The 21027-nt window shown below is 51.8% G+C and overlaps 1 protein-coding gene across 3 annotated transcripts in view; it reads left to right on the top strand.

Annotated features, from left to right (window-relative positions):
* LOC147081970 (discoidin domain-containing receptor 2-like) overlaps positions 1-21027 on the top strand; it is a 254192-nt gene that overhangs the window by 44949 nt on the left and 188216 nt on the right. For all 3 annotated transcript variants that reach the window (XM_085980560.1, XM_085980564.1, XM_085980563.1), the window contains exon 2: positions 16733-16879. Coding sequence is in view for 1 of the 3 variants with exons in the window: in XM_085980563.1 (XP_085836689.1) it covers positions 16878-16879 (2 nt within the window). In the remaining 2 variants the exon portion in view is untranslated. The remainder of the gene's footprint in view (positions 1-16732; positions 16880-21027) is intronic.

Consider the following 21027-nt stretch of genomic DNA (forward strand, 5'->3'; position numbering starts at 1 on the left):
AGAGAGAGGGGATTGGAGGGGGAGAGAGAAGGGGGCAGGAGGAGAGAGAGAGGGGATTGGAGGGGGAGAGAGCGAGGGGATTGGAGGGGGAGAGAGCGAGGGGATTGGCGGGGGAGAGAGAGAGGGGATTGGAGGGGGAGAGAGCGAGGGGATTGGCGGGGGAGAGAGAGGGGATTGGCGGGGGAGAGAGAGAGGGGATTGGCGGGGGAGAGAGAGAGGGGATTGGCAGGGGAGAGAGAGAGGGGATTGGCGGGGGAGAGAGCGAGGGATTGGCGGGGGAGAGAGCGGGGGATTGGAGGGGGAGAGAGAGAGGGGATTGGCGGGGGAGAGAGAGAGGGGATTGGAGGGGGAGAGAGAAGGGGGCAGGAGGAGAGAGAGAGGGGATCTCGGGGAGAGAGAGGGGATCAGATGGGGAGAGAGACGGGATTGGAGGGGGGAGAGGGGATCGGAGGCGGGAGAGAGAGGGGAGAGGGGATCGGAGGGGGGAGAGAGAGGGGATCGGGGTGGGAGAAAGAGGAGATCGGAGGGGGGAGAGAGAGAGAGATCGGAGAGGGGGGAGAGAGAGGAGATTGGAGGGGGGCGAGAGAGGAGAGAGGAGGGGGGAGGGAGCGGGGATCAGAGGGGGGAGAGAGAGGAGATCAGAGGGGGGAGAGAAAGGGGATCGGCAGGGGGGAGGGAGAGAGAGAGGATTGGAGGGAGGGAGAGAGCAAGAGGGAGAGAGGGGGTCAGAGGGTGGAGAGAGAGGGGATCGGGGGGAGCGAGGGGATCAGAGGGGGGAGAGAGAGAGGGGGGATCGGAGGGGGGAGAGAGAGAGGGGGGATTGGAGGTGGGAGAGAGAGAAGGGGATCGGAGGGGGGAGGGAGAGGAGATCAGAGGGGGGAGAGAGGGGATCAGAGGGGGGAGAGAGAGAGAGGATCGGAGGGGGGAGAGAGAGGGGGGGTCGGTGGGGGAGAGAGAGGGGATCGGGGGGTGGAGAGGGGGGATCGGAGGAGGGAGAGAGAGAAAGGGAATCGGAGGGGGGAGAGAGAGATCAGAGGGGGGAGATAGGGGATCGGAAGGGGGAGAGAGAGAGAAGGGATCAGAGGGGGAAGAGAGAGAGGGGAACAGAGGGAGGGAGAGAGAGAGGGGATCGGAGGGTGGAGAGAGAGAGAGCGAGGATCGGAGGGGGAGAGAGAGGGCGGGGATCGGAGGGGGAGAGAGAGGGGAGGGTAGAGAGAGGAGAGAGAAAGAGAGAGGGGAGGGAGAGAGAGAGAGAGAGGTAGGAGGAGAGGGGGAAAGAGAAAGAGAGGGGGCAGGAGATAGGGGTGAGAGAGAGAGAGAGAGAGAGAGAGAGCGGGGGGAAATGAGAGTGAGAACGTGATCCAGATGGGAAGATGGATCACGTTCTTCCAACCCCAACCTTGCTCACTTTACACCCGCACCACGTTCTCCCTCTCCTCCCCCTAGACCTGGTTGATTTCTTGGAAAGCTTGGTGTGTGTGCAGCAAGTGACATCATTGGACTGGACGAAATCCGGAAGTCATCACACTGTCACTATTCACTCCATACCCAATAAACCTGTTAACAAACCGTGACCCACACACAATGCCCCATCTATTGCGGGGGGGGCGGTGCGGTGCGGAAGGTCAGGATTGTTGTGGGGAGAAGGTCAGGAACCCAGTTGTGGGGGGGGGAGGAACTTGGGCAAGGGGAGAAGGTCATGAACTTGGTCAGGATCTTGGGCAGGGGGAGGTAAGGAACTCAGTGGGGGTGAGGTCAAGCACTTGGTCAGGGGAGGAGGTCAGAATCTTGGGCTGGGGAGGAAATCAGGAACTTGGGGGTGGAGGTCAGGAACCTGGGGGTGGAGGTCAGGAACCTGGGGGTGGAGGTCAGGAACTTGGACAGGGGCGAGGTCAGGAACCTGGGGGTGGAGGTCAGGAACTTGGACAGGGGCGAGGTCAGGAACCTGGGGGTGGAGGTCAGGAACTTGGGCTGGGGAGGAAATCAGGAACTTGGACAGGGGGGAGGTCAGGAACCTGGGGGTGGAGGTCAGGAACTTGGGGGTGGAGGTCAGGACCTTGGGCTGGGGAGGAAATCAGGAACTTGGACAGGGGGGAGGTCAGGAACTTGGACAGGGGCGAGGTCAGGAACCTGGGGGGTGAGGTCAGGAACCTGGGGGTGGAGGTCAGGAACCTGGGGGTGGAGGTCAGGAACCTGGGGGTGGAGGTCAGGAACCTGGGGGTGGAGGTCAGGAACTTGGACAGGGGCGAGGTCAGGAACTTGGACAGGGGCGAGGTCAGGAACCTGGGGGTGGAGGTCAGGAACTTGGGCTGGGGAGGAAATCAGGAACTTGGACAGGGGGGAGGTCAGGAACCTGGGGGTGGAGGTCAGGAACTTGGGGGTGGAGGTCAGGACCTTGGGCTGGGGAGGAAATCAGGAACTTGGACAGGGGGGAGGTCAGGAACTTGGACAGGGGCGAGGTCAGGAACCTGGGGGGTGAGGTCAGGAACCTGGGGGTGGAGGTCAGGAACCTGGGGGTGGAGGTCAGGAACCTGGGGGTGGAGGTCAGGAACCTGGGGGTGGAGGTCAGGAACCTGGGGGTGGAGGTCAGGAACTTGGACAGGGGCGAGGTCAGGAACTTGGACAGGGGCGAGGTCAGGAACCTGGGGGTGGAGGTCAGGAACTTGGGCTGGGGAGGAAATCAGGAACTTGGACAGGGGGGAGGTCAGGAACCTGGGGGTGGAGGTCAGGAACTTGGGCTGGGGAGGAAATCAGGAACTTGGACAGGGGGGAGGTCAGGAACTTGGACAGGGGCGAGGTCAGGAACCTGGGGGTGGAGGTCAGGAACCTGGGGGTGGAGGTCAGGAACCTGGGGGTGGAGGTCAAAAACTTGGACGGGGGGGGGGGGGGGAGGTCAGGAACCTGGGGGTGGAGGTCAGGAACTTGGACGGGGAGAGGTCAGGAACCTGGGGGTGGCGGTCAGGAACTTGGGCAGGAACTTGGGCAGGGGGTGAAGGTCATGAACTTGGTCAGGATCTTGGGCAGGGGGAGGTAAGGAACTCAGTGGGGGTGAGGACAAGCACTTGGTCGGGGGAGGAGGTCAGAAACTTGGGCTGGGGAGGAAATCAGGAACTTGGGCAGGGGGGAGGTCAGGAACTTGGACAGGGGGGAGGTCAGGAACCTGGGGGTGGAGGTCAGGAACTTGGGCTGGGGAGGAAAGCAGGAACTTGGACGGGGGGGAGGTCAGGAACTTGGGCGGGGGGAGGTCAGGAACTTGGACGGGGTGAGGTCAGGAACTTGGGGGTGAAGGTCAGGAACTTGGGGGTGGAGGTCAGGAACTTGGGCAGGGGGAGGTCAGGAACTTGGGGGTGGAGGTCAGGAACTTGGGGGTGGAGGTCAGGAACTTGGGGGTGAAGGTCAGTGTTAAATCCGTGAATCTTGATGTATGGTGTCCTCCAGAGACTGAGAGGGGATTTCATCGAGACCTATAAAATTCTGTCAGGCCTGGACAGACTAGATGCAGGAAGGATGTTTCTGATGGCCGGGGAGTCCAGAACCAGGGGTCACAGTCTAAGGATAAGGGGTAAGCCATTTAGGACTGAAATGAGGAGGAATTTCTTCACCCAGAGAGTGGTGAACCTGTGGAATTCTCTACCACAGAGGGCGGTGGAGGCCAGTTCATTAAATATATTCAAGAAAGAGTTGAATATATTTCTTGAGGCTAAAGGGATCAAGGGATATGGGGAGAAGGCAGGGACAGGGTACTGAATTTGGATGATCAGCCATGATCTCATTGAATGGCGGAGCAGGCTCGAAGGGCCGAATGGCCTACTCCTGCTCCTATCTTCTATGTTTCTATGTTTCTATAAATAGACAGAGACTGCAGAGGAACAATCAACAGGTGTTTACTGGATGAGGGTTACTCTAAAACTAACAGTACAGATCCCTACTCAGGGTTTATATACAGGTGTGGTCACTGCCGGTACTACAGTATACAGGAGCTGTAAAAAGTAGTTCTCCCCTTAAAGGTACATACACTACAATTCCTCCCCTTTTAGATTAACAGTACCATAACATTCATTTAACAGATAACACTTTTAACATGCAACATTAACTGAAAATAGTCCATTTATAAATTCAGTCTTTGGGGCGGCTTCCTGATCCTTTCTGCATAGTGCCTTTCCTGAGTGTCTTGCTCTTGGTGCGGCGGCGATTCTGCCCCCCTGTCGTCGGTTGGTTCATCAGCTTCCGATGCTACTGTTTCTGGGGTAGATGCTACCTGTATGTCGGGTTCATCACCAGGTACGCGAGACATGGGGTTGACTCATTCCTGTGACGCTAGGATCTGGTTGACATGGCGTCTCACAATGTTCTCCCCAACAGCCACTGTGTACATTAGTGGGCCCTGCCGTGTGCATATCGTTCCTGGTTGCCATTTCTCTGTTCGGTAGTCGCGGGCCAAGACTGGTTGCCCTACATTGAAGCTCCTTGTCGGCTTCTCATTGATGTGCTGGAATTGCTTATTCTCAACATTTCTTCGTACATTTGGTCTGAGCAAATCCAGACGAGATCTCAACCTTCGGTTAAAGAACATCATGGCCGGGGTCTGGTTGGTAACTGCATGTGTCGCATTTCTGTAGTGTAATGAAATCTGTTTGTCTTGCCTGTATTCGTTTTGCACTCATGTATATTACCCTCCCCCACACGGTGTATAGTTTCACTTCCTCTTTCCTGACTAACCTGGAAGGTTCCAGGTCTTGGCTCTTGGCTCCGCCCCTGACTTCTCTTACTTAAAGATCCCAGGATCTGTATGACTCATTCCTGTGAGCCAGTCGGTGTGTTGAGATGTTAGCTCTGATCTTAGTGATTAAAAGCCAACTTGTTAAAGTCTATAACTTCTAGTTTTGTGGTTATTGAAGGCACATCAATTTTAATCACTAAAAAATACTAGGATGGATCGACTCCTAAAACCAGAGCGTCTGGACTTGGATCCACATTCTGCTGAAGCATCAAATCAATTTGGACACTGGCTCAAATGCTTCGAACTCTTCGCGAGGGCCTCATCCGCTAGCGAGGTAGATAAACTGAGTCCACTGACTACTCGCGTTAGTCATCGGATTTATTCGTTCATCCGGGACGCCACCTCTTACACGGAGGCCATCACTATCCTGAAGGCCCAATACCAGAGGCCAGTAAACGAAGTGTACGCCAGACATCTGCTGGCTACACGCAGGCAGCGACCTGAGGAATCAATGGACGATTTCTTACAGGGCCTAAAGGACATGGTCCGGGACTGTAACTGCAAGGCCGTGACGGCCAACGTGTACTCTGACGAATTGGTCCGCGATTCCTTCATCACGGGCCTCAAATCGAATTATATCCGGCAGAGACTGCTGGAGAAGGAGGTCCTGGACTTAAAAAAGGCAGTGGCCACTGCGCGATCGCTGGACGTGGCCCAGAAAAACTCTGACTCTTATTCTTCCGGCCATGCGGCCCTCACCGCCTCGTGCGCGCCGAGCGGGCCGCCATCTTGGAATCAGCCATCTTCCCCATCCAGGTCTCAGACCAGCTCTACACCGCCGGAGTCCCCACACAGAAGTTCACCCAGGAGTCCTACTACAGCGGCAATGTCTCGAGGCCCGAAATGCTACTTCTGCGGTCAGGCCAAGCACCCCAGACAGCGATGCCCAGCAAAGGACGCTACATGCTTCAAATGTAAGAAAAAGGGGCATTTTAGCAAAGTCTGCAGGGGGAATCTGATTTCCAACTCCGTCACCGCCTCGTGCGTGCCGTGCGGGCCGCCATCTTGGGATCCGCCATCTTTTCCCGACTCAACGGCCGCCCAGGGCCCAACAGTGGCTTCGATCACGGTGGATCAATCCAGGCCACACCCGTTGACAAAATCCATGATGGACATACAGGTAAACGGGAATTTAATGAAATGTTTAATTGACTGTGGGAGTACCGAGAGTTTTATCCACCCTAGCCTGGTACGGCGGCACTCATTAACGGTAACCCCTACACGGAGCAGAATTGCTATGGCTGCTAAGCCCCACACTTCGGACATTTTGGGCTACTGTGTGGTAACACTGACTGTAAAAGGCACGGACTACAAGGATTTTAAACTCCTCGTGATGCCAGAACTCTGTGTTAATGTAATCTTGGGCCTGGACTTCCAGTGCCACCACGAAAGTGTCACGCTAGCATATGGCGGGTCCCAGCCGCCACTCACAGTCTGTGGCCTATCAACCTTAAAAATCAGCCCGCCCTCTTTATTCGCTAATCTCGCTCCGAACTGTAGGCCCATAGCGACCAAAAGTAGACGGTACAGTCTGGAAGACAGACACTTTATCAAGGCGGAAGTGGACAGACTCCTGTGGGAAGGCATTATTGAATGCAGTACCAGTCCGTGGCGTGCCCAAGTAGTCATAGTTAAAAATAGCGAAAAGAAACGGATGGTAATTGACTACAGCCAGACTGTTAATATTTATACCCAGCTGGACGCCTACCCTTTACCCCGCATATCAGAAATGGTCAACCAGATTGCGCAATACCGAGTCTTCTCGACTATCGACCTCAAATCCGCGTATCACCAGCTCCCCATTAGAACGGAGGACCGCCCATACACCGCCTTTGAGGCGAACGGACGCCTCTACCATTTTCTCAGAGTGCCCTTTGGGGTAACAAATGGGGTCTCGGTCTTCCAACGTGAGATGGACTGCATGGTTGATGAGAATAAACTACAAGCTACCTACCCCTATCTGGACAATGTCACTATCTGCGGGCACAACCAGCAAGACCACGATCTAAATCTTGCGAGATTTTTAAAAACTGCCCTAAAGCTGAATCTAACCTACAACGAAGACAAATGTGTCTTCAACACAACCCATCTCTGTATCCTCGGCTGTGTGGTGGAAGATGGGGTAATTGGACCGGACCCTGACTGATTACGCCCCCTAAAGGAACTGCCCCTGCCACACAATCCCAAAGCTTTAAAAAGGTGCCTGGGATTTTTTTCGTATTATGCCCAATGGGTGCCCAATTACTCTGATAAGGCCCGACCCCTCATTAAATCGACATCCTTCCCACTATCAGCTGAAGCTCAGGAGGTTTTCACCAGTATCAAACAGGACATTGAAAGGGCTGCACTGTGTGCAGTGGACGAAAGCATTCCCTTTCAAGTCGAAAGCGATGCGTCAGACTTTGCCTTAGCTGCGACCCTCAATCAGGCTGGGAGACCTGTGGCCTTCTTCTCCCGAACCCTTCAGGGACCTGAAATCAGGCACTCTTCTGTCGAGAAGGAGGCACAGGCTATAGTGGAGGCAGTGCGGCACTGGAGACACTACCTAGCCGGCAAACGTTTCACCCTGCTCACCGACCAGCGGTCGGTGGCTTTCATGTTTAATAACAAACAAAGGGGGAAAATCAAGAATGACAAAATACTCAGGTGGAGGATCAAACTATCCACGTTCGACTATGATATTATTTACAGGCCGGGAGCCCTTAACGAACCCCCAGACGCCCTATCGCGGGGAACGTGTGCCAGCATTCATACGGACAAATTACAGGGTCTCCACAACGACCTCTGTCTCCCAGGGGTCACCCGACTATACCATTTTATAAAGTCCCGCAATCTGCCCCACTCCATCGAGGAGGTCAGGGCAATGACCAGAGCCTGCTGCATCTGTGCGGAATGCAAGCCTCGTTTCTACAGGCCTGACTGTGCACACCTTATCAAAGCCACACGGCCATTCGAGCGCCTAAGTCTGGACTTCAAGGGACCCCTTCCCTCTGCCGACCGTAACGTATACTTCCTCAATATCATCGATGAATATTCCCGCTTCCCCTTCACCATTCCCTGCCCAGACATGACCAGTGCCACGGTCATCAAGTGTCTCTGTAATCTATTCTGCATGTTTGGCATGCCGAACTACATACACAGCGATAGGGGGACGTCATTTATGAGTGACGAACTGCGCCAGTTCTTGCTCTCAAAGGGGATAGCCACTAGCAGAACCACTAGCTACAACCCCCGGGGTAATGGGCAAGTGGAAAGGGAGAATGCTACCGTTTGGAAGGCTGTCACATTAGCCTTAAAGTCAAAAGGCCTTCCGACCTCCCGCTGGCAGGAAGTCCTCCCAGACGTGCTCCACTCCATAAAGTCTCTGTTATGTACAGCCACTAACGCTACCCCTCACGAAAAGATGTTCGTTTTCCCCCGGAAATCCACCTCGGGCATATCTCTACCCACGTGGCTGACGTCTCCGGGGACAGTACTATTGCGGAAGCACGTGAGAGGCCATAAAACGGACCCCCTTGTGGAAAAGGTACAGCTCCTCCATGCAAACCCTCAGTATGCCTATATCGAATACTCTGACGGGCGAGAGGACACTGTTTCCATAAAAGACCTCGCTCCCTCGGGGAGCGGAGAGAACGATGAGAGGCTACCCGAGGAAGACCTACACCAAAAAGAGACAGGACGCCCAGAGGTATCAATACCCAACTTTAACCTGGAGGACACTGCAGATAACCTGGAAGACACTGCGGAGGCCCGGACAGCGGAGGAACCAGAATCCACTCCCCTAGAGGCACCCCAACCGGCTTTGCGCCGATCACTGAGAACCGCAAAACCTCCTGACAGACTCACTTATACCAACTTTTAAGAAACATCACCCCGATGGACTAAATCTAAAGAAGGGGTGAATGTAATGAAATCTGTTTGTCTTGCCTGTATTCGTTTTGCACTCATGTATATTACCCTCCCCCACACGGTGTATAGTTTCACTTCCTCTTTCCTGACTAACCTGGAAGGTTCCAGGTCTTGGCTCTTGGCTCCGCCCCTGACTTCTCTTACATAAAGATCCCAGGATCTGTATGACTCATTCCTGTGAGCCAGTCGGTGTGTTGAGATGTTAGCTCTGATCTTAGTGATTAAAAGCCAACTTGTTAAAGTCTATAACTTCTAGTTTTGTGGTTATTGAAGGCACATCATGTAGGCTAACAGGAAATTGTCCACCTTACGCTGCAGTGGAATGTCGTCATCGCACATGGCCCTCACTGCCTTTTTAAAGGTTTGTACGAACCTCTCAGCCAATCCATTTGTGGCTGGATGATACGGGGCGGATGTGTAATGCCTTACCCCACTCCTTTTCATAAATTTCCGAAACTCTTCAGACACAAACTGTGGTCCGTTATCAGAGCAAATCTGCTCTGGCAAGCCGTTCCTGGCAAATATGATTCGTAGGACAGCAATAATTTTCTCTGTGGTGGTGGAGGACATTTTGATCACCTCAGGCCATTTCGAGTGCGCATCCACGGCTATTAAGAACATTGAGTCCATAAATGGACCAGCAAAATCAATATGCACCCGTTGCCATGGAGAGGAGGGCCACTCCCATGGGTGTAGAGGGGCATGTGGTGGTGCATTTTGGACCTTCTGGCACCCTGAGCAGCTCTTTGTCAGGTCCTCGATTTGCTGATCGATCCCCGGCCACCACACATAAGCCCTAGCAAGGCTTTTCATTTTCACCCCTCCCAGATGGCCTTCGTGAAGCTCATTGAGCACTCTCTCCCTTAACTTGGGTGGAATTACCACTCGGGATCCACACATAAAGGTCCCCTGGCATAGTGACAGCCGTTCTCTTCTGGATGAGAATGCTGGCAACAGTGAGTCGCCATGCGTTGGCCATCCCTTCACCGTCAAATCATATACCCGAGACAGTGTCGGGTCATTTCGGGTCTCCTTCTCTATATCCGCATTAGTTACTGGCAAGCGTTCAATTATAGTCGAATAAAATATTTCGACAGGGTCCACTGCTGGTGCTTCCTCCGCAGTAGGCAGTGGCAGGCGTGATAGCCCATCAGCGTTTCCATGCTGTTTCGTGCCCTTGTACTCTATTTCATATTGGTTCGCCCCTAGAAAAAGGGACCATCTTTGTAGCCGTTGCGCAGTCATCACCGGAACGCCCTTCTTTGGATTAAAGATGGAGACAAGTGGTTGGTGGTCAGTCAGCAAGGTGAACTTCTGCCCGTGCAGATAGTGATTGAACTTTTTCACTCCCCACACTAGGCTGAGGGCCTCCCTGTCAATCTGGGCATAGTTACGCTCGGCTGAGGTTAGTAACCAAGACGCAAAGGCTACTGGCCTCTCCAAGCCGTCCGGGAATTTGTGCGACAGCACCGCTCCAATACCATAGGGTGATGCATCACACGCCAACCGAATTGGTAGTGCTGGGTTGAAATGAGCCAACACCTCTTTTGATGTGATCAATTCTTTGAACTTCTGGAAAGCTCGTTTACATTCATCATGCCACTTCCATGGTACCCCCGTTTGCAGTAGGGTGTTCAGTGGGTGTAGTACTGTAGACAAATTCGGCAAGAACTTATGGTAGTAGTTCACCAGCCCGAGGAACGACCTCAGCTGTGACACATTTTCCGGTGCTGGAGCCTTGACTACTGCCTCAATCTTTTCAGGGGACTTATGTAACCCCTCTATCAATAACGTGGCCACAATACGAGATCTGCTTCTGGAAAAACTCGCATTTGTGGTGATTAGCTCGGAGCCCATATTCCTTCAATCTAGTGAGCACCTGCTCCAGGTTGGCGAGGTGATCACTGTCATTTTCGCCCGTGACCAAGATGTCGTCCAAATAACACTGGGTCCCTGGAATCCCTTGCAGGACTTGTTCCATTGCCCTTTGCCAAATAGCCAGAGCTGATGCTACCCCGAACACCAGCTGGTTGTATTGGTAGAGACCTTTATGAGTGTTGATCGTGAGGTACTGTTTCGAGGCTTCTTCTACCTCCATTTGCAGGTACGCCTGGGCCAGATCAATCTTAGTGAAGCGTTTTTCTCCAGATAGCGAGGCGAAAATATCTTCAATCCGTGGAAGCGGATATTGTACCGTGTGAAGGGCTGGGTTCACTGTCACCTTAAAGTCCCCACAGATGTGAACCTTCTTTGGTTCCCCAGGCGTATTACTCAACGACCCCTTCATTACAGGAATGATGGGTGTAGCCCACTCGCTCCAGTCCACTTTGGACAGTACTCCAGAATGTTCCAAATCTTCCAGCTCTGCTTCGACGGCTGGGCGGATCGCATAAGGTACCGGTCTGGCCTTAAAAAACTTTGGGCTTGCATTTTCCTCTATCTTGATCATCGCTGTTATGACTTTTAGTGTTCCGAGTCCCTCCTGGAACACTTCTTGTGCGTCAGTTAGCATTTTTGACAGTCGTCCAGGTGTGACATCGTCATCCTTTTGGGCATCTACTGTCAGTGCTTGTATGGAATGCCAATATAACTGTATCTTCTGGATCCATTCACATCCTAGTAGTGGTGGTCCTCCATCTGGCAATACATATAGGTCTATTTTTGGTGTTTCCTTGCTGTTGTATATCACGTTCACCCTTATTTTTCCTTTGGGGTAGACTTTTTGCCCCGTGTACGTCTTCAAGACAATCTCTGTATCTCTCAAGGGTATATGTGAGAATAGCCGCTTGTAGTCCCTTCGGTTTATGACCGTTAGGGCTGATCCTGTGTCCAATTCCATTTTCACTTGGACTCCGTCTATCTTGAGCGTGACCCAGATAGTTTGGTGATCCTCCATTTTGATTACATTATGTAGTTTCAGACAACCCAGCTCTTTGCTTCCGGAGTCTGTATCACTTTTCTGTTCGTCTGAACTACTCTCTGTCACCTTATGTACCTTTTTGTACTTCTCCTGTGGAGATTTCTTGCTGCTGGTTTTCTTTCCCGACCTGCAGACTCTTGCTATGTGTCCTACTTTTCCACACTGTCTGCACACTTGGTCCTTGAACCAACAATCCTTATGGTCGTGTGTTGTTCTGCCACAGCGATAACACTTCACTGCTCCATATGACATTTCATTTGTGCCATATTCTTGTGGTCTCCGTTGTATCTCTGCAGTGCCCCGTGCGGCTGCTTCGTGTGATACCGCCATGCTGAAAGCCTTGTCCAGCGTAAGAAACTTTTCTGATAGAAGCCGTTTCTGGGTTCCTTCACTTTGAAGCCCACACACAAACTTGTCCCTTAAAGTATCTGCTAGTCCCGTTCCAAACTGGCAGTGTTTCGATAGCTTGCGCAGTTCCGTTAAATACTCAGCATTACTTTCGTCTTTATGCTGGTTCCTTTTGTGAAACTTAAATCTTTCTGCTATCAGCAGCGGTGTGGGGTTTAAGTGGTCCTGTAGGATTGCCACTATGCTTTCAAAATCCTTTTCCACTGGCTTCTCTGGGGTTACTAGGTTTCGCAGTAAGCCATACATTTTTGCACCCATGGAATTCAACATACCAGTGCTTTCCTGGCATCTGGCACTTCATTCACCTTGCAGTACACTTCTATGCGTTCTACATATGTCGCCCAATCTTCGACTTCATTGTCGAACGCTGTGACACTGCCACTCTTCGGCATCCCTGGGTGTGGTTAGAATGGCTAAAAATTGCGTCTCCCGCGCTCTCCCTTCTTCTCCGCTGGCTCAAAATGGCATCTCCCGCGCTTTCCTTTCTTCTCCGCTGCGGCTCAAAAATGGCGTCTCCCGCGCTCTCCCTTCTTCTCCGCTGCGGCTCAAAAATGGCATCTCCCGCGCTCTCCCTTCTTCTCCGCTGCGGCTCAAATGGCGTCTCCCCCGCTTTCCTTTCTTCCCCCATGGACGCTGCTCAGCCCTTGAACACCGGCCGCGCTCTGCGCATTTTCCTGCGCACCTCTCTCGTTGACGCCGCTCGGTCCTGAACCCCGGCTGCACCCCGTGCGCTCTACCCTCTCTCTTTTTTTTTTCCATCGACGCCGCTCGGTCTTCAACACCGGCTGCGCCCTGTGCGCTTTACCCTCTCTCTTACACCATCGACGCTGCTCGGCCTTCCCCTGTGCCGTCGGTCGGCTCCAGCCGCTGCCGTCCGGGAAGGGTCTGTGCCGTACCTGCTGCCAGCCCGTCTCGCTGGAGTCTCCGCCGGATGGTCGACGCCCGTGCCCCTGGAATCGGCCTCCTTCTGCAGAGTTGCAGGTAGGTTCGAATCGCCTCGTCGCCAATGTTAAATCCGTGAATCTTGATGTATGGTGTCCTTCAATAAATAGACAGAGACTGCAGAGGAACAATCAACAGGTGTTTACTGGATGAGGGTTACTCTAAAACTAACAGTACAGATCCCTAATCAAGGTTTATATACAGGTGTGGTCACTGCTGGTACTACAGTATACAGGAGCTGTAAAAAGTAGTTCTCCCCTTAAAGCTACACACACTACAGTCAGGAACTTGGGGGTGAAGGTCAGGAACTTGGGGGTGGAGGTCAGGAACTTGGGGGTGGAGGTCAGGAACTTGGGGGTGGAGGTCAGGAACTTGGGGGTGGAGGTCAGGAGCTTGGACGGGGTGGAGGTCAGGAACTTGGACGGGGGGAGGTCAGGAACTTGGATGGGGGGGTCAGGAACTTGGATGGGGGGGTCAGGAACTTGGACGGGGGGAGGTCAGGAACTTGTGGGGGGAGGTCAGGAACTTGGGCGGGGGAGAGATCAGGATCTTGGGTGGTGGGGGGCAAGGTCAGGGTCAGGAACTTGGACGGGGGGAGGTCAGGAACTTGGGGTGGTCAGGAACTTGGGCGGGGGGAAATCAGGAACTTGGACGGGGAGGAGGTCAGGAACTTGGGGGAGGAAGGTCAGAAAATTGGGCCGGGGGAGATCAGGAACTTGGGGGGGGGAGGTCAGGAACTTGGGTGGGGAGGGGGGCAAGGTCAGGGTCAGGAACTTGTTGGGGAGGGAAAAGGTCAGAAACTCTGGGTAGGAGGAAGGTTAGGAACTTGTTGGGGTGGGCAGGAACTTGTTTGGGGGGTGGGAGAAGGTCTTAACTCGCGAGGGTGAGCGCTGTCTGTTCTATGTGAGCTCTGTTCTGTCTGGATCCTGGCAGTCAGAATGGCTCGAATTACACTTTGCAAAAGTAATTGATTACTTTGGCAGGCAGGATCTAATTACACATTCCAGTGAATGTGGTGGGTCAAGTGGAACAAGTGTCAGTAGGGGAACATTTAGGGAACAGTGATCATAGTATCATAAGGTTTAGTTTACCTATGGAAAAGGACAGGGAGCAATCTAAAGTAAAAATACTTAATTGGAGGAAGGCCACTTTCACCAGATCAGGCCCAGGTACATTGGAATCAAAGATTGGCAGGCAAAACTGTAATCGAACAATGGGTTGCCTTTAAAGAGGAGATGGTTTGGGTACAGTCGAGGTAGGTTCCCACGAGGGGGAAAGGTAGGGCACCAAAGTCAGAGCTCTTTGGATGACGAAAGAGATAGAAAGTAAGATGAAGCAGAAAAAGGGGGCGTGTGACAGATGTCAGGTTGAGAATACAAGTGAGAACCAGGCTGAATATAGAAAGTTCAGAGGGAAAGTGAAAAAGGAATTAAGAGGGGCACAGAGAGAGTATGAGAATAGATTGGCAGCTAAGATAAAAAGGTAATCCAAAAGTCTTCTATAGGCATATAAATAGTAAACGGGTAGTAAGAGGAAGGGTGGGGCCAAATAGGGACCAAAATGGAGACCTACACATGGAGGCAGAGGACATGGCTAAGATGCTAAATGAGTACTTTGCATCTGTCTTTACCAAGGAAGAAGATGCTGCCAAAGTCATAGTGAAAGAAGAGGTAGATGGGATAAAATTTGATAAAGAGGAGTTACTAGAAAGGCTGGCTGCACTTAAAGTAGATAAGTCACCAGGACCAGATGGGATGCATCCTAGGATGCTGAGGGAAGTGAAAGAAGAAATCGCAGAGGTATTGGCCATAATCTTCCAATCCTCCTTAGATATGGGGGTGGAGGACTGGAGAATTTCAAATGTTACATCCTTGTTCAAAAAAGGGTACAAGGATAAGCCAAGCAACTACAAGCCAGTTAGTTTAACCTCGGTAGTGGGGAAGCTTTTAGAAATGATAATCCGAGACAAAATTAACAGTCACTTGGACAAGTGTGGATTAATTAAGGAAAGCCAGCATGGATTTGTTAAAAGCAAATTGTGTTTTTAACTAACTTGATTGAGTTTTTTGATAAGGTAACAGAGAGGGTTGATGAGTGCAATGCATTGATGTGGTGTATATGGACTTCCAAAAGGCATTTGATAAAGTACCACATAATAGGCTTGCCAACAAAGTTGAAGCCCATGGAATAAAAGGGATAGTGGCAGCATGGATACGAAATTGGCTAAGTGACAGGAAACAGAGTAGTGGTGGACGGTTGTTTATCAGACTGGAGAAAGTATATGTGAGATATATGGTGTTCCCCAGCGGTCGGTACTAGGACCACTGCTTTTCTTGATATATATTAATGACTTAGAGTTGGATGTACAGGGCACAATTTCAAAATTTGCAGATGATACAAAACTTGGAAGTATAGTGAACAGTGAGAAGGATAGTGATAGACTTCAAGTGGACATAGACAGGGTGGTAGAATGGGCAGATGAAATCTAACGCAGAAAAGTGCGAAATAATACATTTTGGTAGGAAGAACGAGAAGAGGCAATATAAACTAAAGGGTACAATTCTAAAGGGGGTGCATGAACAGAGAAACCTGGGGGTATATGTGCACAAATTGTTGAAGGTGGCAGGGCAGGTTGAGAAAGCAGTTAAAAAAGCAGATGAGATCCTGGGATTTATAAATAGAGGCATAGAGTACAAAAGCACTCTATGCACCGCACTTTAGGAAGGATGTGGAGTGGTTAGGATATGGAATGCACTGCCTGAAAGGCTGGTGGAGGCAAATTCAATCGTGGCTTTCAAAAGGGAATTGAATCAATATCTGAAGGAAAAAAATTGCAGGGCTATGGGGAAAGGGTGGGGGAGTGGGACTAGCTGAAGTGCTCTTGCAGAGAGCTGGTACAGGCTTGACGGGCCGAATGGCCTCCTCCTGTGTTGTAACCATTCTATGATTCTAACAAACCACTGAGTGTGTCTTGTCCTCCAAGGGGACCAATCAGAAATCAGGTCTTGTCCTCCAAGGTGACCAATCAGAAATCTGGTGTTGGAAATAAACGTGACCAATATTTATCCCTCAACCAAAATCACTAAAACAGATTATTTAGTCATTATCACATTGCAGTTTATGGGATCTTGCTTTGCAGGAACGGCTGCCACATTTCCTACATTACGACAGTGAATATACTTGAAAAGTACTTCATTGGTTATGAAGCACTTTGGGATGTCTGAAAGTAGTGAAAGGTGCTATAGAAATGCAAATCTTTCTTTTAGTGTACCCTTATCAGTGAAACATGGTACTAGTCCCATTATTGAGCTATCTTTTTGTAATGTGGAATCTAATAATAGTCATAATTAGGTAGATAATCTCATGGTGTACCTGGGCTTTATCTATTCAAAAAAAACCTTGGACAGAAAATCATAGGCTCAGGATGGACATTTCCCGATTTTGCACTTCGGCAAATGCAGTGATCGCTGAAGTGGAAATCTCCTCTTAAGTTCATGCACAACGTTTAACATTAATTAAGTTCCTTTAATATGGCAGTGCATATAATTTGGACAAGTAATATACTTGCATATTCCCTGTGACTTTATTATTATTTTTAAATGTCATAAAATATAGTGAACAGCAGTTAAATGGAAGAGCTGGGCAATCACCTTGTCCGCAGCAAATCAATGGGAGGGAACAAAATGAAGTCTGTTCAATTGAAGCCTCAGGATTTTACAGTGTTTCAACTGTAAAACAGATATTTTGTTTATTTTGTTTTGTTTTAACTTTAGCACTTCCAACGCTGCTGACTCCATTCTGAGGAACTGCACCAAAACTACCAGTCCACAGTGACAAAATACCCTAGTGCTGCAAGACAAACGATGGAGAGGGAGCTACAGAACAAGATGTTTCTGTAACAGAAGTAAAACTCATCTAATGTAAGTAAAAAAAAGCTGCCCGCCATGTATGTGTTCACCTTCAGCGGCATTGCACTGTAGAAAAGTCACTGTTGTAGCTTTAATTTAAGTGTGAAAGGAGCTTTGTTGCTCCATCACAGACAGTTGTGATGATGATTCCCTCAAAGGCAGAGATTATACTTGTCGCCTTCAACCAATCCCTTCCCCCTTTACCCCGTCCTCATCTAGATTCGCAGATTTTCCTTTCCACTTTTTTACTGGTGCAATAAAGTCATAAATATTTTTAAGCCTCTGTATTGGAGCGTTGTATCACAAGTACATTTTCCTTGGGGCTTCATTGATTTCTCATCTCTTGCACTTTCCCATGTGACACTAAAGGATGTTCTTTTGTTTTGAAACCATATTTCTGTTATTTGGGGGAATAATTATATACGTAAGTATTCTGTACAGTCATCTCCACAAAACAGCACACTTGATTGGAACAGGATCCTTACCCAAGGCAAGAACTGCAATGAACCAAATTGCTGTTTCTTGCTCCCATTTTGTAGAATTCCTAACTCGGCCAAAGCACTGATTAATAAGTATTTACTTTAACCCCTACATAACCCCTTTCATATTTTCAATTCCACTGTAGGAGTCTCTGCACTCCTAACAAAGAATCTATAACTTACTGGAAGTTAATGAACTGAATTTATTGTCTAAGAACTTTACAAAACAAGAAACTACAGGAGAAGCTCAAAACAGGTCTTTTCTCTTTCAATCCACACGAGGACAGGCTGGTCCCGCCCTCTACCTCTGACGTCATGACGTCATCACGTTTCCCACCGAAGGGGACGTCACGTGACCCATGTGATGACATCATCGCGTCAGATCGCGATGTTGTCGGTCTAGCTCTGTTTAACCAGAGCCAACTTGAAAGGTAATAACATTGGTTACAGACAATTAATGCTAGAGGTAATAACATTGGTTACAGACAATTATGTAAGTCACTTAGTGGTTTTGCCACATACGCCCCCCCAGAATTGTCTTTAACGAAAAGAGTCAATGGCTGAGGAGGTCAGACAAGTCTGTTGGACTGACTCCGAAATTCCCGGAGGGGAAAACGCTGAGCAGGCGGCGAACTGGTAGGTGGTACGGCAGTGTCAGGTGTGGTAGCGGCCGGCGGCCGGCCGCGGCGCAGAGGCTGCGCCAGCTCGATCGGTCGTTCGAGGTCCAGGTGCGCAGGCTTGAGGCGATCGACAGAGATGTGATCCGGTTTGCCCCCGACGTCAATCACGAAACTCTTGTCCCCTGCCTGCAAAACCTTGAAGGGTCCGGCATACGGCGGTGCGAGCGGGGTACGATGGCCGTCCTGGCGCACAAACACGAACTTGGCTTTCGACAACTCCCCCGGGATGTTGGACAAAAGCAAACCGTGCCGTGAGGTCGGAACTGGACGGAAACAGCGGGCCGCATCCCGGAGGGTCTCCTTTTGTGTGGCCGCGGACCATGGTCGCGTAGGTAACGGCAGGAATTCACCTGGGACTCGAAGCAGTTGCCCGTAAACCATCTCCGCCGCCGACGGCTGGAGATCTTCCTTTGGCGCCGTGCGGAGTCCTAACATCACCCACGGTAGTTTGTCGACCCAGGATGCATCCAGCAGGCTGGCCCTGAGCGACGCCTTCAAGGAGCGGTGGAACCGCTCGCGCAAGCCGTTCGCCTGTGGGTGATAGGCCGTAGTGCGGTGGAGTTTAACGCCCAACACGGAAATCACCTCGTTCCACAGTTCGGACGAAAATTGCGGCCCCCGATCCGACGAAATGTCCGCAGGGACACCAAAACGGGCCACCCAGGACGAAACGAAAGCTCGAGCAACGTCCGCAGATGTGGTGGACGTCAGGGGAACTGCCTCCGGCCACCTTGTGGTGTGATCCACCATCGTCAAAAGGTACGTAAAGCCCCGGGAAGGTGGGAGTGGTCCCACTAAGTCGATGTGAATATGGTCAAATCGCCGTTCCGGGACCTCGAAGGTGGCGAGCGGGGCTCTGACATGGCGCTGCACCTTGGATCGTTGGCAAACAACACAAGTGTTCGCCCAGTCCCTGACGTCCTTGCGTATTCCCCTCCATATGAATTTGGAGACCAGCAGTTTTTGCGATGCCCGCACCCCAGGGTGCGATAGGCCGTGTAAGGCATCGAAAATCGTACGATGCCATTTAGACGGGACGATCGGACGGGGTGCACCCAGCGAAACGTCGCAGAGCAGAGTGGTACCTGCGGAATGGAAAGGCACATCCCTCGGCTGGAGGCTGTTTGGAACCGAACGAAAACCCTGGGTCTCCGGGTCGTCCGCTTGGTCAACCGCCATCTGTGCGTAGTCAATCCCCAATTGGACGGCCTGGACGGCGGCGCGGGATAGGCAATCGGCGACGACGTTGTCCTTACCGGCCACATGTCAGATGTCGGTGGTGAACTCCGATATGTACGTCAGCTGCCGTTGCTGCCGAGCCGACCATGGTTCCGCAGACTTGGCCATTGCAAACAGCAATGGCTTGTGGTCGACAAACGCGATGAAGCGTCGTCCTTCGAGGAGGAAACGGAAATGGCGGATGGCCAAAAACAAAGCCAACAGCTCTCGGTCGAAAGTACTGTACCGGCGTTCATGCCGTTGTAGCTGGCGGCTAAAAAAGGCCAGGGGTTGCCACGCACCGTCGACCCACTGCTCCTGGACGGCCCCCACCGCGTAGTCTGACGCGTCCGTCGTGAGAGCGATGGTGGCTCCCGGCAGGGGGTGTGCTAACATGGTCGCATTGGCGAGTGCAGCTTTCGTCTCCTCGAAAGCACGATCCATGCCCTGTGACCATTCCACAGTGTCCTTTCCCGTCGAGCCTCTGAGGGCCTCATATAGAGGACGCATGAGCTGTGCAGCCCTGGGGATGAAACGATGATAGAAGTTAACCATCCCCAGGAACTCCTGTAAAGCTTTCACGGATTTCGGTTTCGGGAACGCCGCAATTGCCTCCACCTTGACCCGAAGTGGGGTTGCCCCCATGGGGGTTATGCGGTGGCCCAGGAAATCCAGTTGCGATAGGCCGAAGCGGCATTTGTCCGAGTTAACGATGAGGCCGTGCTGCTGAAGCCGTCTGAAAAGGACCCGAAGGTGCTCGAGGTGTTCCTCCTTGGAGGTGCTGGCAACCAGAATATCGTCCAAATAAACAAAGAGAAAATCAAGGTCCCGCAGGACTGAATCCATGAGGCACTGAAACGCATGTGCCGCGTTCTTAAGCCCAAAGGGCATTCGCAGGAATTCAAAGAGTCCAAAGGGGGTAATTACTGCTGTCTTTTCAACATCCTGAGGGTGCACCGGCACCTGATGGTAACCACGGACGAGGTCGATTTTGGAGAAGATGGACGTCCCCGCCAAATGTGCTGAGAAGTCCTGTATATGGGGAATGGGGTAGCGGTCGGACGTCGTTATGTCGTTGAGGCGGCGATAATCCCCACAGGGCCGCCATCCCCCGCCGGGCTTGGGGACGATGTGGAGCGGGGAGGACCAGGGGCTACTGGACCGACGGATGATCCCCATTTTTTCCATCACGGCGAACTCCACCTTTGCTGCCACTAGCTTGCTGGGCTCTAAACGTCACGCCCTGGCGTAAACGGGTGAGCCGGTAGTCGAAATATGGTGCTCCACCCTATGCTTGACGGTCGGAGCCGAAAAGTTGGGCTTCGTCAGCTTGGGGAAATCCTCGAGGAGCCGGGCGAAATCGTCGGGCTGCGGCCGCGCACATGAAATCGTGTGCGACGCAGCCGTGCTGCGCGTCCCCGAAATATCGTCGAGCGTGGCGGCATGAACGAGGCGTTGATTTTTCACGTCCACCAACAGGCCGTTGGCGCCTAAAAAGTCAGCACCCAACAGGGCCTGTGAGATTTGAACGGTGATGAAATTCCAGCTGAAAAACTGTCCACCGAAACATACTCGGACGAGGCGCTTCCCGCAAGTGCGGATTGAACCCCCGTTGGCCGCTTGCATAGGGGGGCCACGGCTGCCGGAGCGAAGGTTTATGACCGAGGCGGGCAGTATGTTGCATTGCGCCCCCGTGTCGCATAGAAAACGACGGCCGGAGATGGAGTCGGTTATGTAGGTGAGATTCCCGGAAGCACCGATCGCCATCGCGGCAGCGGGAGAA

The sequence above is a fragment of the Somniosus microcephalus genome, unplaced genomic scaffold (genome assembly GCF_052327205.1).
Source record: "Somniosus microcephalus isolate GS21.2 unplaced genomic scaffold, FLI_Smic_1.0 scaffold260, whole genome shotgun sequence".
NCBI classification, from domain to species: domain Eukaryota; kingdom Metazoa; phylum Chordata; class Chondrichthyes; order Squaliformes; family Somniosidae; genus Somniosus; species Somniosus microcephalus.